The 14,007-nt window shown below is 36.8% G+C and overlaps 1 protein-coding gene across 3 annotated transcripts in view; it reads left to right on the forward strand.

The window, feature by feature from the left end:
* Positions 1-14,007, forward strand: part of IFT80 (intraflagellar transport 80) — a 123,336-nt gene that overhangs the window by 73,197 nt on the left and 36,132 nt on the right. For all 3 annotated transcript variants that reach the window (XM_088025619.1, XM_088025620.1, XM_088025621.1), the window contains one exon: positions 10,157-10,275. In XM_088025619.1, the coding sequence (XP_087881745.1) occupies positions 10,157-10,275 (119 nt within the window). The remainder of the gene's footprint in view (positions 1-10,156; positions 10,276-14,007) is intronic.

Here is a 14,007-nt window from a genome sequence, read left to right on the forward strand (position 1 = left end):
GAACAGAGTAAATGGGTGCATTTTAAAATTGGGCACAATGGGGTACCTGGGTGGCTCAGTTGCTTGGACATCCAACTCTTGATTTTGCCTCAGGTCATGATCTCGGGGTTGTGGGATTGAGCCCTGCCTCAGGCTCTGCGCTCGGGGCGGGGCGGGACTGTGCTTGAGGATTCTCTCCCTCTCCCTCTGCCCGTCCCTTCTCTCTCAGATGAGTAAATAAATCTTTAAAAAAATAAAATTCACCACAGGACATTTCTGATGTGGGATTCACCATAGTTTTGAAATTATAACCACAATTGTCAGAGTGTGTTTAGTTTTGTTATTATGGCTGAGATGTTTTATTCCTTTTTAGTTCTAGTGTTCCAGATTCACAAAAAAGGGAGTTCCCTCATGGGAAACTTTAGGCAAATATGAATTTTAAGAAATCTGTTTATAATTGAATAATGGCAGAGGTTTATACAATTGTACTGTTAAATATTGAATTTCCCCAACTTGTATTAGCAGCCAGTTTGTTTCACTGTGTATCATGTTGCTATAAAGAAACTACCATGTAAGGTCCTTTAAAAACTTTCATTCCATTCCATTAGCTTTAAAATCTTTTTAAGAGAGGATGGTATTTTGGGCCTTGAAAAAAGTCTCTGGGAGCCTAGATTTCTGGTGAAGATGGTGTCATTAAGTTCACACTTGGAAGAAAGAGACATAATCTATGGCTCCAAAGAGATCAATAATATATGAAATATATATATTTTTAAAAAGTCTTAGCTCAGGACTCCTGGGTGGCTCAGTCAATTAGGCATCTGCCTCTGGCTCAGGTCATGATCCCAGGATCCTGGGATCGAGTCCGCATCAGGCTCCTTGCTTAGCAGGGAGCCTGCTTCTCCCTCTCCCTCTGCCTGCTGCTCCCCCTGCTTGTGCCACCCCCTGCAAATAAATAAAATTTTAAAAAATAAAAATAAAATAAAAATAAAAAGACTTATCTGGACTCAAAAACAAGCTAACATCTCTGTGGAGCAGAAATGGAACAAAAATGGAGAGTGTGGAGTGAAGTCCCTGACCTGCTGGACTCCTGGTCGAGAAGCCGGGGGGCAGAGGCAGTGTGGAGAGTGGCTCTGCTGGCTAATGGAACTAAAAGTACTTGAAATGAGATGAGTGGCCTGATCTAGGTCTCTTTAAAATCAGAGCATGGGCATCTGTAAGGTAGGTAGTTGTCTTCTCTGCTTCATGAAAGACCTCACAAAGATTTAAAGAGAGACTCGCAGAGTTGCCACCTGCTGCTCGGTTCTAAGGGACCCATTCACTTAGCCCTGGAGTTGTGTAGCCATACAACCTGCAGCATCCTTCCATGGCTTTGCAGACACAACTCAGGCTTCTCACTGAAAGCACTCTTCGAATTTTTGTTTCAAGTAAAAATTGGCTGATTCCTGAGAGCAGTGTTGCTTCTACAGACTTCTCAAGTCAAGTCTTGTCAAGAATACAAGAGAGACACAGTGAGAGAGGGAACACAAGCAGGGGGAGTGGGAGGGGGAGAAGCAGTCTTCCCTTGGAGCAGGGAGCCCGATGCAGGGCTCGATCCCAGGACCCTGGGATCATGACCTGAGCCGAAAGCAGACGCTCAACGACTGAGCCACCCAGGCGCCCCTAAAAGATGAAACTGTTTATTTTAACATAACCATGGTAGCATTTCACATTTCTCTAGTTGTTTCCTAAATTATATCTTTCTATGATAACACGTCCCACTTCTCCAGTTATTTTCTAAATACATATTTATATAGTCGGTTTGTTTATGTCAGGAAACAAAGTTTCACATTGCATTTAGTTAATTTGTCTTCTCAGTGTTTTTTTTTTAATTTTATTTTACTATGTTATGTTAGTCACCATATTATGTTATGTTAGTCATTAGTTTTTGATGTAGTGTTCCATGATTCACTGTTTGCGTATAATACCCAGTGTTCCGTGCAGTACGTGCCCTCTTTAATACCATCACCACAGTAACCCATCCCCCCCATAAAACCCTCAATTTGTTTCTCAGAGTCCATAGTCTCTCATAGTTCGTCTCCCCCTCCTATTTCCCCCCCTTCATTTTTCCCTTCCTACTATCTTCTTTTCTCTTTTTAACATATAATGTATTATTTATTTCAGAGGTACAGGTCTGTGATTCATCAGTCTTACACAATTCACAGCACTCACCATAGCATACACCCTCCCCAGTGTTCATCACCCAGCCACCCCCATCCCTCCCACCCCCCACCACTCCAGCAACCCTCAGTTTGTTTCCTGAGATTAAGAGTCTCTTATGGTTTGTCTCCCTCTCTGGTTTCATCTTGTTTCATTTTTTCCACTCTTCCCCTATGCTCCTCCCTTCCCCTATGTTTCTCAAATTCCTCATATGAGTGAGATCATATGATACTTCTCTTTCTCTGATTGACTTATTTCACTTAGCGTAATACCCTCTAGTTCCATCCATGTCATTGCAAATAGCAAGATTTTGTTTTTTTGATGGCTATATAATATTCCATTGTGTGTGTGTGTGTGTGTGTGTGTATACACATATGTATACATGTATATATGTACATATATATATATGTATATATATACACACACACACACACACCACAACTTCTTTATCCATTCATCTGTTGGTGGACATCTTGGCTCTTTCCATAGTTTGGCTATTGTGGACATTGCTGCTATAAACATTGGGGTGCATGTACCCCTTCAGATCACTACATTTGTATCTTTGGGGTAAATACCCAGTAGTGCAATTGCTGGGTCATAGGGTAGCTCTATTTTCAGCTTTTTGAGGAACCTCCATACTGTTTTCCAGAGTGGCTGCACCAGCTTGCATTCCCACCAACAGTATAGGAGGGCTCCCCTTTCTCCGCATCCTCGCCAACACCTGTCGTTTCCTGACTTGTTAATTTTAGCCATTCTTACTGGTGTGAGGTGGTATCTCACTGAGGTTTTGATTTGGATTTCCCTGATGCCGAGCGATGTTGAGCACTTTTTCATGTGTCTGTTGGCCATTTGGATGTCTTTGTTGCAGAAATGTCTGTTCATGTCTTCTGCCCATTTCTTGATTGGATTATTTGTTCTTTAGGTGTTCAGGTGTTTAGTTGTTCTTAGGTGTTTAGGTGTTCTTAGGTGTTCTTTGAGTTTGATAAGTTCTTTATAGATTTGGATACTAGCCCTTTATCTGATATGTCATTTGCAAATATCTTCTCCCATTCTGTCGGTTGTCTTTGGTTTTGTTGACTATTTCCTTTGCTGTGCAAAAGCTTTTTATCTTGATGAAGTCCCAATAGTTCATTTTTGCCCTTGCTTCCCTTGCCTTTGGCAGTGTGTCTAGGAAGAAGTTGCTGCGGCTGAGGTCAAAGAGGTTGCTGCCTGTGTTCTCCTCTAGGATTTTGATGGATTCCTGTCTCACACTGAGGTCTTTCATCCATTTTGAGTCTATTTTTGTGTGTGGTGTAAGGAACTGGTCCCCTTTCATTCTTCTGCATGTGGCTGTCCAATTTTCCCAACACCATTTGTTGAAGAGACTGTCTTTTTTCCATTGGACATTCTTTCCTGCTTTGTCGAAGATTAGTTGACCATAGAGTTGAGGGTCCATTTCTGGGCTCTCTATTCTGTTCCATTAATCGATGTGTCTGTTTTTATGCCAGTACCATACTGTCTTGATGGTTACGGCTTTGTAATAGAGCTTGAAGTCCGGAATTGTGATGTCACCAGCTTTACTTTTCTTTTTCAACATTCCTCTGGCTATTCGGGGTCTTTTCTTTTTCCATACAAAATTTAGGATTATTTGTTCCATTTCTTTGAAAAAAGTTGATGGTATTTTGATAGGGATTGCATTAAATGTGTAAATTGCTCTAGGTAGCATAGACATTTTCACAATATTTGTTCTTCCAATCCATGAGCATGGAATATATTTCCATTTCTTTGTGTCTTCCTCAATTTCTTTCATGAGTATTTTATAGTTTTCTGAGTACAGATCCTTTGCCTCTTTGGTTAGATTTATTCCTAGGTATCTTATGGTTTTGGGTGCAATTGTAAATGGGATCAACTCCTTAATTTCTCTTTCTTCTGTCTTGGTGGTGGTGTATAGAAATGCAACTGATTTCTGTGGGTTGATTTTATATCCTGCCACTTTACTGAATTCCTGTATGAGTTCTAGCAGTTTTGGGATGGAATCTTTTGGGTTTTCCACATAAAGTATCATATCATCTGCAAAGAATGAGAGTTTGACTTTTTCTTTGCCGATTCAGATGCCTTTTATTTCTTTTTGTTGTCTGATTGCTGAGGCTAGGACTTCTAGTACTTTGTTGAATAGCAATGGTGATAGTGGACATCCCTGCTGTGTTCCTGGCCTTAGGGGAAAAGGTTGTAGTTTTTCCCCATTGAGAATGATATTCGCTGTGGGTTTTTCATAGATGGCTTTTATGATATTGAGGTATGTACCCTCCCTATCCCTACACTCTGAAGAGTTTTAATCAAGAGAGGATGCTATACTTTGTCAAATGCTTTTTCTGCATCTGTTGAGAGGATCATATGGTTCTTGTTCTTTTTTTTTTAAAGATTTTTTATTTATTTATTCACGAGAGACAGAGAGAGAGAGAGAGAGAGAGAGGCAGAGGGAGAAGCAAGCTCCCAAGGAGCAGGGAGCCCGATGTGGGACTTAATCCCAGGACCCTGGGAACATGACCTGAGCCGAAGGCAGACACCTAACCATCTGAGCCACCCAGGTGCCCTTGTTCTTTCTTTTATTAATGTATTGTATCACATTGACTGATGTGCAGATCTTGAACCAACCTTGCAGCCCAGGAATAAATCCCAGTTGGTTGTGGTGAATAATCCTTTTAATGTGATGTTGGATCCTATTGACTAGTATTTTGGTGAGAATTTTTATATCTATGTTCATCAGGGATATTGGTCTGGAATTCTCCTTTGTGATGGGGTCTTTGTCTGGTTTTTGGATCAAGGTAATGCTGGCCTCATAAAATGAGTTTGGAAGTTTTCCTTCCATTTCTATTTTTTGGAACAGTTTCAGAAGAATAGGTATTAATTCTTCTTTAAATGTTTGGTAGAAATCCCCTGGGAAGCCATCTGGCCCTGGTCTCTTGTTTGTTAGGAGATTTTTGATTCCTGCTTCAATTTCCTTACTGGTTATCGGTCTGTTCAGGTTTTCTATTTCTTCCTGGTCCAGTTTTGGTAGTTTATACGTCGTAGGAATGCATCCATTTCTTCCAGATGGTCTAATTTGCTGGCATATAGTTGCTCATAATACGTTCTTATAATTGTTTGTATTCCTTTGGTGTTGGTTGTGATCTCTCTTCTTTCATTCATGATTTTATTTATTTGGGTCCTTTCTCTTTTCTTTTTTGTAAGTCTGGCCAAGGGTTTATCAATCTTATTAATTCTTTCAAAGAACCAGCTTCTAGGTTCGTTGATCTGTTCTACTGCTCTTTTGGTTTCTATTTCATTGATTTCTCCTCTGATCTTTATTATTTCTCTTCTCCTGCTGGGTTTAGGCTTTATTTGCTGTTCTTTCTCCAGCTCCTTTAGGTATAGGGTTAGGTTGTGTATTTGAGACCTTTCTTGTTTCTTGAGAAAGGCTTGTATCGCTATATACTTTCCTCTTAGGACTGCCTTTGCTGCATCCCAAAGATTTTGAATAGTTGTGTTTTCATTTTCATTGGTTTCCATGAATTTTTAAAATTCTTCTTTAATTTCCTGGTTGACCCATTCATTCTTTAGTAGGATGCTCTTTAACCTCTATGTATTTGAGTTCTTTCCGACTTTCCTCTTGTGATTGAGTTCTAGTTTCAAAGCATTGTGGTCCAGAAATATGCAGGGAATGATCCCAATCTTTTGGTATCAGTTGAGACCTGATTTGTGGCCTAGGAAGTGATCTGTTCTGGCGAATGTTCCATGGGCACTAGAGAAGAATGTGTATTCTGTTGCTTTGGGATGGAATGTTCTGAATATATCTGTGAAGTCCATTTGGTCCAGTGTGTCATTTAAAGTCTATTTCCTTGTTGATCTTTTGCTTAGATGATCTCTCCATTTCAGTGAGGGGGGTGTTAAAGTCCCCTACTATTATTGTATTGCTTTCAATGTGTTTCTTTGATTTTGTTATTAATTGGCTGCTCCCACGTTAGGGGCATAGATATTTACAATTGTTAGATCTTCCTGTTGGATAGACCCTTTAAGTAGGATATAGTGTCCTTCCTCATCTCTTATTCTAGTCTTTGGTTTAAAATCTAATTTCTCTGATATAAGGATTGCCACACCAGCTTTCCTTTGATGTCCATTAGCATGTTAAATTGTTTTTCACCCCCTCACTTTCAATCTGGAGGTGTCTTTGGGTCTAAAATGAGTCTCTTGCAGGCAGCATATTGTTGGGTCTTGTTTTTTTATCCGATCTGATACCCTGTGTCTTTTGATTGGGGCATTTAGCCCATTTACATTCAGGGTAACTATTGAAAGATACAAATTTAGTGCCATAGTATTGCCATAATATTGCCTACAATACACTTTACATAGTATTGTAAGGTGACTCTTACTGTATATTGTCTCTAGTCCTTTCTGGTCTATGTTACTTTTAGGCTCTCTCTTTGCTTAGAGGACCCTTTTCAATATTTCTTGTAGGGCTGGCTTGGTGTTTGCAAATTCTTTTAGTTTTTGTTTGTCCTGGAAGCTTTTTTATCTCTCCTTCTATTTTCAATGACAACCTAGCTGGATATAGTATTCTTGTCTGCATATTTTTCTTGTTTAGTGCCCTGAATATATCATGCCGGTCCTTTCTGGCCTGCCAGGTCTCTGTGGATAGGTCTGCTGCCAATCTAATGTTTCTACCGTTCTCTTCAGTCTTTTTAAATATGAAATAATTTCTTCTCCTTATTTGCTTAAGAAACCAGGTGGTTTGTTCTGCTGAATTTTTCACATTTTCCCATTTGCATCCCTATGGTATGATTCCATTTAACATGTTCGTCTAGCCCCTGTATTTCCTGTAGACTGGTTTTTAAATTTAGAGCCTTGATAAGTATAAAGAACACTTTGTAAGTAATGCTGTGGACTTCCTATTGCATCACATCAAGAGACAACATATGTCTGCTAGATTAATCAATATGCTTAGGTATTGTAAGTCTTGATTCATCAATCATAAAAAAAAAAGTCTGAAGAGCTCATTAGGCTTTTACTTTAATATTTTTAGCAGCCATTGATAATACTTGTCTAGAACCATGTTTCATTGGGATTTGCAAAATGGTAATCTTGTAATTCTACCATTCCTTCTGCATTTATTAGCTAAAGTTCTTCCATAAGACACTGCCTTTTCAACCATTTGGTTACTCTGAGGTGAAACAGTTCTGAAGTATTTTCTATATTTTCAAATAATGAGTTGATTTCCCCATGAGTGTTGTTGTCATTGATGATGATGTTATCATTATAAACTTACAGATTTTAACATTTTTGATGTTTCAGTCCATTGCAGTTATTATTCTCTTCAATGCTCAAATGGTCCCGTCTTTGGCTGATTTATCTATCTGTCTATTTATCTATCTATCTATCTTACATATATATACACATACAAACATATATATTAAACTATATCCCACAATATAGTTTAAAATAACAACATCAATATTATTCTGAGAGTATGTTATGAATACTGTTTTAGATTTCTTGTTTTGTTTCTTTAACATAAACAAATCCATATATCACAGGCAGGGCCCACCCCCAACTCCTCAGGACTCCTGTTATTTCTGTGCCTAGCAAGTGCCCCAGAAGCTGCCCCATCTCAGGGTCATGATGGACAGCAAGATGGCGTCTGCCGGCAGGGTCGTTCAGGTAGTCAAACCACATATTCTATTAGTATGGTACTCTGACAGAAGAGACAATTCCCAAACCCAGTGTATCAGAAGTTTTCGGATCAGCAGGACTACCCTCTCACTCTTCTTCAATTTCGCAGCATTTTTTTTTAAGATTTTATTTATTTATTTGAAAGAGAGAGAGAGAGAGAGCACAAGCAGGGGGAGCGGCAGGCAGAGGGAGAAGCAGGCTTACCGAACAGGGAGCCCAATGCAGGGCTCAATCCCAGGACCCTGGGATCATGACCTGAGCTGAAGGCAGACGCTTAATGACTGAGCCCCCCAGGTGCCCCAGTTTCACAGCATTCTAAGGGAAGTAAATCACTAGATTTGCTGATGCATTGGGGTCCACTGGACACTGCATAAATAATACAAATATTACCTCAGAAATACAGAAGGAAACTTGTATCTCAAAACTTGTATCTCAAAACTTGTATCTCAAGAAGAAATTGAATTTATCTAATGTGGAGTTCCGGAATAATCACTGACAGTATGGCTGCTGTTTGTCATCAGAGAAAAGAATTGTCTTTACAATAAAAGACTTATAAAGTAGCATGTGAGAAATTATACAGTAAACAACATGGATAAATATTCTGTAAAAAAATGAAATATAGAAAATTTAGATGGCTACTTGTTAACTCCCAATATATGTATCTTGGTCAGCTTCTCCGTAAGCTTACCTAATTGTTTATATACTGATTAAAGTATACACTAAAAAAAAAAACAAATCCATATATCTTCATATCCTTCCTTTTATTAGATAAAAGATATTAGACTAGATACATTGTTTTACATCTTGCATTTTCACCTTATACTATATCCTGGAGTTCACTCTATAGATCTTCTTATTTCTTTTTAGAGCTGTATAGTATTCCACCTTGTGAATATACCATAGTTTATTTAGTCTATCACTTATTGATAGACATTTGGGCTGTTTCCAGTCTTTTGCTATTACCAATAGAGCTGTATATAGTAACAATCTTTCATGTGTGTGTTATTTCATGATTTTGCTTGTTTATCTTTTTGATAGAATTCTAGAAGTAAGATTGCTGGGTCAAGGAATATATGTATATGTAATTTTGCTATCTCCATCATGGTGGTAGTTTCGTGGAGATGGGAGTTGAAGAGCAGATAATAAAAGTAATATGCCTTATAGGTATAAGTGCTTTGAAGAAGTACCTTAAAGAAGTTTGACTTTCTCTTTTTATCTTCATACCCTTTCTACAATTGTCACACTATATTTAGAAAGATGCTAACATTTTGAGAGGAATTTAAAGAAATGCTAAGTTCTAGGTACAATTAATCTTTTTTTCTCTACTTTCACCTCTTACTACAATGTCCTACCCATTCTGGTATTGACAAGAGATTAGATAAATTTAACTTGCTCAACATTTTTCTTAATTTGTTGCAGATTGTCCATCAACTTAAGGTTGTTAGCAGATACTGCCAAGTGTTAAAATCCTTACTAGCTTTATTCTGTTATTTTTGTAACAGTTTGACTATCATAAGTAAAATTTTTATTTGTTAGTTAGTACTTAGCTTCCTTATGTATTATCTCTATGTTTTAACATAATGGTAATATTTGTGCCCCTCTGTGCAGCTTGACTTCTTCACAGTTGGTGTCTTTACTAATACCTCCCACTCCATTTTAATTTTTTTAATTATTACATCTCTTTTTTTAGAACTTAAATTTATTTATTTATTTATTTTTAAAAAGATTTTATTTATTTGAGAGAGAGAGAGAGTACATGAGAGGGGGGAAGGTCAGAGGGAGAAGCAGAGTCCCCGCTGAGCTCGGAGTCCAATGTGGGACTCGATCCTGGGACTCCAGGATCATGACCTGAGCCAAAGGCAGTCGCTTAACCAACTGAGCCACCCAGGCGCCCTAGAACTTAAATTTAAAAATTTTAAAACCTAGCCCTAAAAAGAGATATTCTTACTGTTTGGGCAGAAATCATAGTCTCTTTCCAACTCCAATATGCCATATATATTTTTTACTATATCTCAATGTTATAGCATTTTTCACCTATTTCTCCATTGTTACATCATTGAGATTGGCTTTCAGGTTAGAAATCTACATTTCTAAGTTTTTTTGTGTCTCTCTTTTGTTGGTTGATTTTTATACCCAAATATGTCATCTTATGCCTAGTTCCTACTGAATTTTTTTTATATGATTAGGTAATCCAGAGTGCATTGAATTTTATGCTTCAAAATCTTGCTAACTTACCTAATTAAAATTCGGATGTATTTTAATGTTGTTTTTTGGTATTTCCTTTTTCCTTGTTTAGGTTCGTAATGTTCTTAATGATGCAGTGGATTTACTGGAATTCCGTGATAGAGTCATTAAAGCATCTTTGAACTACGCACACTTAGTTGTTTCAACGTCTCTTCAATGTTATGTGTTCTCGTAAGCATCTTGCATTTCTTAAAAATTCAGAGTTTTGTCTATGATGAGGAAATTTATTTTCAAGCTTTCCTATCAACATGGTTTGGTTCTAAATTTAATTTTCTTAAAACCTCACTTATCCTGAACTTATTCCCAACCAAAAAGTGACTTAAAAATGAGGTATAAGCAGTGAAAATAAATCTAATAAAGTTTGTGCATCAGAGGTTAATACTCATTTTTATAATAGAAAATACTGTCTCTGAGATAGTGTTTACTCTTACTTTCCTCACAATCCTAAGGAATTTAGTATAAGTTGATTTCAAAGCCCAGAGGAGCAGCTGATAAATGATGGGAAAAGGACCCACCTCACCACTGGAAGAGTGAGGACAGCTAGCAGCCTGACACCAGGCTGAGGGATGTTCAGTAAGGACACAAGGGGGTATTCAGTCTCAGTGTTACAGCCTAGGGTAATCCTGGATGTTCATATTGAAAATCCAGAGTTGCCCAGAAATAAGGAAAGAAAATATATTCAATCTACTTTGTGTTAGAAAGCAGGGAATAATTCAGTACATCCAAGAAACTTGTGCCTAAAACACATATACTTGGTATTTTTCAAAGTGTAACTCAGTATGTGCTGATAAATGTTGAACTGGCTTTTTGGAAATGAACCAACCAATCTGATTTGCAGTGTTTGCCTATTTTTATAATGTAAATACTTCTACCGAGACTGATTTCAAGATACCAATATGATGTCACTGAAGGCAGAATTGAAAAGAGATGCACAGTAGCAAGCTATTATATAGAATTGCCATCATATAGATACAACAGATGTAAATAATCTCAAGTGCACAGATAATAGTAAAATGTAATAAAATCATCTGGAAGTAATAGGTTTGGAGTACTTACTATCTTTGTTTTGAATATAATTTGCTTAATTATAAGTTTATATAATTTAATTTTAAATAATAGCTCTGTTTGACAGTTGGCTTGCAAAATTCCTGAAAATATACCACTTGGTACAAGCTGGCTCTAAGCATGCCACCAGTTGACGTTTCAACTATCCAGGAAACTCAAGTAACCACGATGTTACTTTCAAGAGTTGTGAAAGTTAACTATAGTTTTTTATATTCTGTGCTTATCTTTATAACATCATGTGGTTATAGTTTAATCACTGAACATAAAATTGAAGATAAGGACTATATGTGTCTTATTCACAACTGTACACCCAGTACCCAGCACCGTGTTCAACATGTAGTAGGTACTTAATAAAAAAAAAAAATTCTTGGATGAATAAATGAATCAAAAAACAAAGTATAGTGGTATCTTGGATTCCTAAGCCCAGTAATACACAGCACAAAGATATCCAATTTGATTAACAGTAACATTTATTACAACTATATATTAAAAATTCTCACTATGTATAAATCTGCTGCTAATCAGAATCTGCAACTTAGGACAGCTGCCAAGAATTAAATGGGAGAAGCAGAGAAGAGAGGGGACAAAGAAACAGGTGGCTCAATTTAAGTGAAATTTTTTTCTTACATGAAGGAGAAGGAGCAACAGTAAGACTCTGGGAAAAGTCAAGAAAGATGCCAAGTTACACAGTTGCTATATAGGGGAGGGATTATAGAATGTGAAGAAATTTCACAATTACTTAGTGCACATAGTCATTTGAATAATTTTCATGGACTTGAGAAAAAATAGAGAAGATCTCTTCAATTTCGGGTTTGTTTGAAGAAAGGTAGGGCTCTTAACCACCCCAAGTGATGGGTTTGTTCTGCTTGTTTTAGTGGCAATGACATACTTGAATCCATAGGATTAGTATCATGTGTTACTTGTATTAGAGGGGTTGCTTTTTAAAATACTCAAAAGTTTAGCAGCTGTGATTTAATTTTTTTTGTCACTCTACTTTTCACATACTAGTTAATATGTGGCAAAATATAAGATTGCTTTTCTTCTTTTCTGGTTTAGTCTTGCCTGCCCTCTCTTGTCAAGACATTTATTAAGGTACAAAATATTCATGAAAGTGAAATACCATGGAGCAGTAGTGGGAATGAGGTAGTGCTGAGACCTATTTTCACCAAAATATATTTCATTAAATTAAAAAACCTACTAGTGTTTTTATTTTCTTTATTTATGTATTGAAGATTTTATTTTTAAGTGATCTCTACACCCAACGTGGGGCTCAAACTCACAGCTCCGAGATCAAGTCGCATCCTCTACCGACTGAGCCAGCCAGAGGCCCCAAAAAACCAACTAGTATTTTAGATAACAACAACTATCGTTTATTGGGCACTATTATACTGTCTGTTATGGTCCTGGTCTAATTTACCCGGTGTGTTGAGTAGTATTATTCCCATTTTACAAGATGAAGAAACTAAAGGACACACAGAGTATTTAAGTAACTCACCGTAGGTCAAATTACTGGGGTTTGACTCCTAGTTCTTAATAACTGTTACCCCTTTTTTAGTAATAAAAATACAATTTTTAAAACAAGTATGTAAGCAATATAGTGGTTTATATGAAAAGAAGTTCCAGAAAAAGTAAATAATACGTAAGTATTCTATGTTAAATTTTCATTTGATTTTTCAAATAATTGTATAGAAAAATACCCTTGCTCTATTCACCAATGTGGTTTAGGGAGTTTATATTTCCATGACAGGTATATATATCCCAGTTGTCATAAATATCAGATGTTTTGCAAGGGGACATTTGAAAAACCTCACAATCACTATTATTAAAGAATGAAGGTTAATTCTAATGACTACATAAATGAAGCATGCTATATCTTTTCTAAAGCATAAAGCACATACCTTTATCATACCTGTGAATACCAGGCTTACTAATTATTAGTGTTTTATTCATTGTTTCACTTTGTGCATGCATTTACTTACTGAAGCGGGTGCCAGACTCTTTGCATTAGCCAGTATTAATTTCCCACCAGTATGTCCACTTACTGCATCCTTCCTCTTCCTGCACTTTCTGGATCTGCATATGAGATTTAATCTGATTTAAAGAATTGGTTTCGTGAAAATAATTGAGAGGAATTCAGAATATTTAAGAGTAGTAAAACATTTTAAACTGTGAAACTTTGATGATTTGGGGTGGGTTTTCAGTTTGTAAATGTTCTCTCCCTTTTTCCTATCTTTGAATCATATTACACTATAGAAACCAAAAGAGTTATTTGTTCATTTATTTATCCACTTATTCAATAAGCATGGTCATAGCTTACATTTATATAGTACTTTACAGTTTACAGAATGCTTCACAGAAATCTTCATTTGGACTAACAGTAACATTGAGAGACCTGTAGGAAAAATGCTCACGTTCATAACATTATTGTTATTATAGTTGTTCAGTATCTCATTATATAAGAGGCAGTTAGCTAGACACTTTAGGTGAGTCTCCTTATTATATAAGAGGCAGTTAGCTAGACACTTTAGGTGAGTCACCATTATCTCCATTTTACAAGTAAAGAAACTGATGCTTAGGAGGTTAAGCTTATTAAGAGCATATGGCCGACAGGTGGTGAAACCAGATCGCTAATCCTTGGCTAGCCAAAAATGTGTCCTTTCTTTACCAAGCCATACTGCTACTATTTATCAGATGAGAAACATAAGATGACTTGCCCAAATCACAGAGCTAATAAATGACAGAACTTGCACTTAGGATTCCCCAATTCACATATTGTGATACCTAGAATAAACATTTGTTGAACGTTTACTATTAAATACTTATTACTTACAGTTTGAT

The sequence above is a fragment of the Eumetopias jubatus genome, unplaced genomic scaffold, assembly GCF_037043125.1.
Source record: "Eumetopias jubatus isolate StellerSeaLion01/CBP00866 unplaced genomic scaffold, mEumJub1_p1.0 scaffold_1, whole genome shotgun sequence".
Taxonomy (NCBI): Eukaryota; Metazoa; Chordata; class Mammalia; order Carnivora; family Otariidae; genus Eumetopias; species Eumetopias jubatus.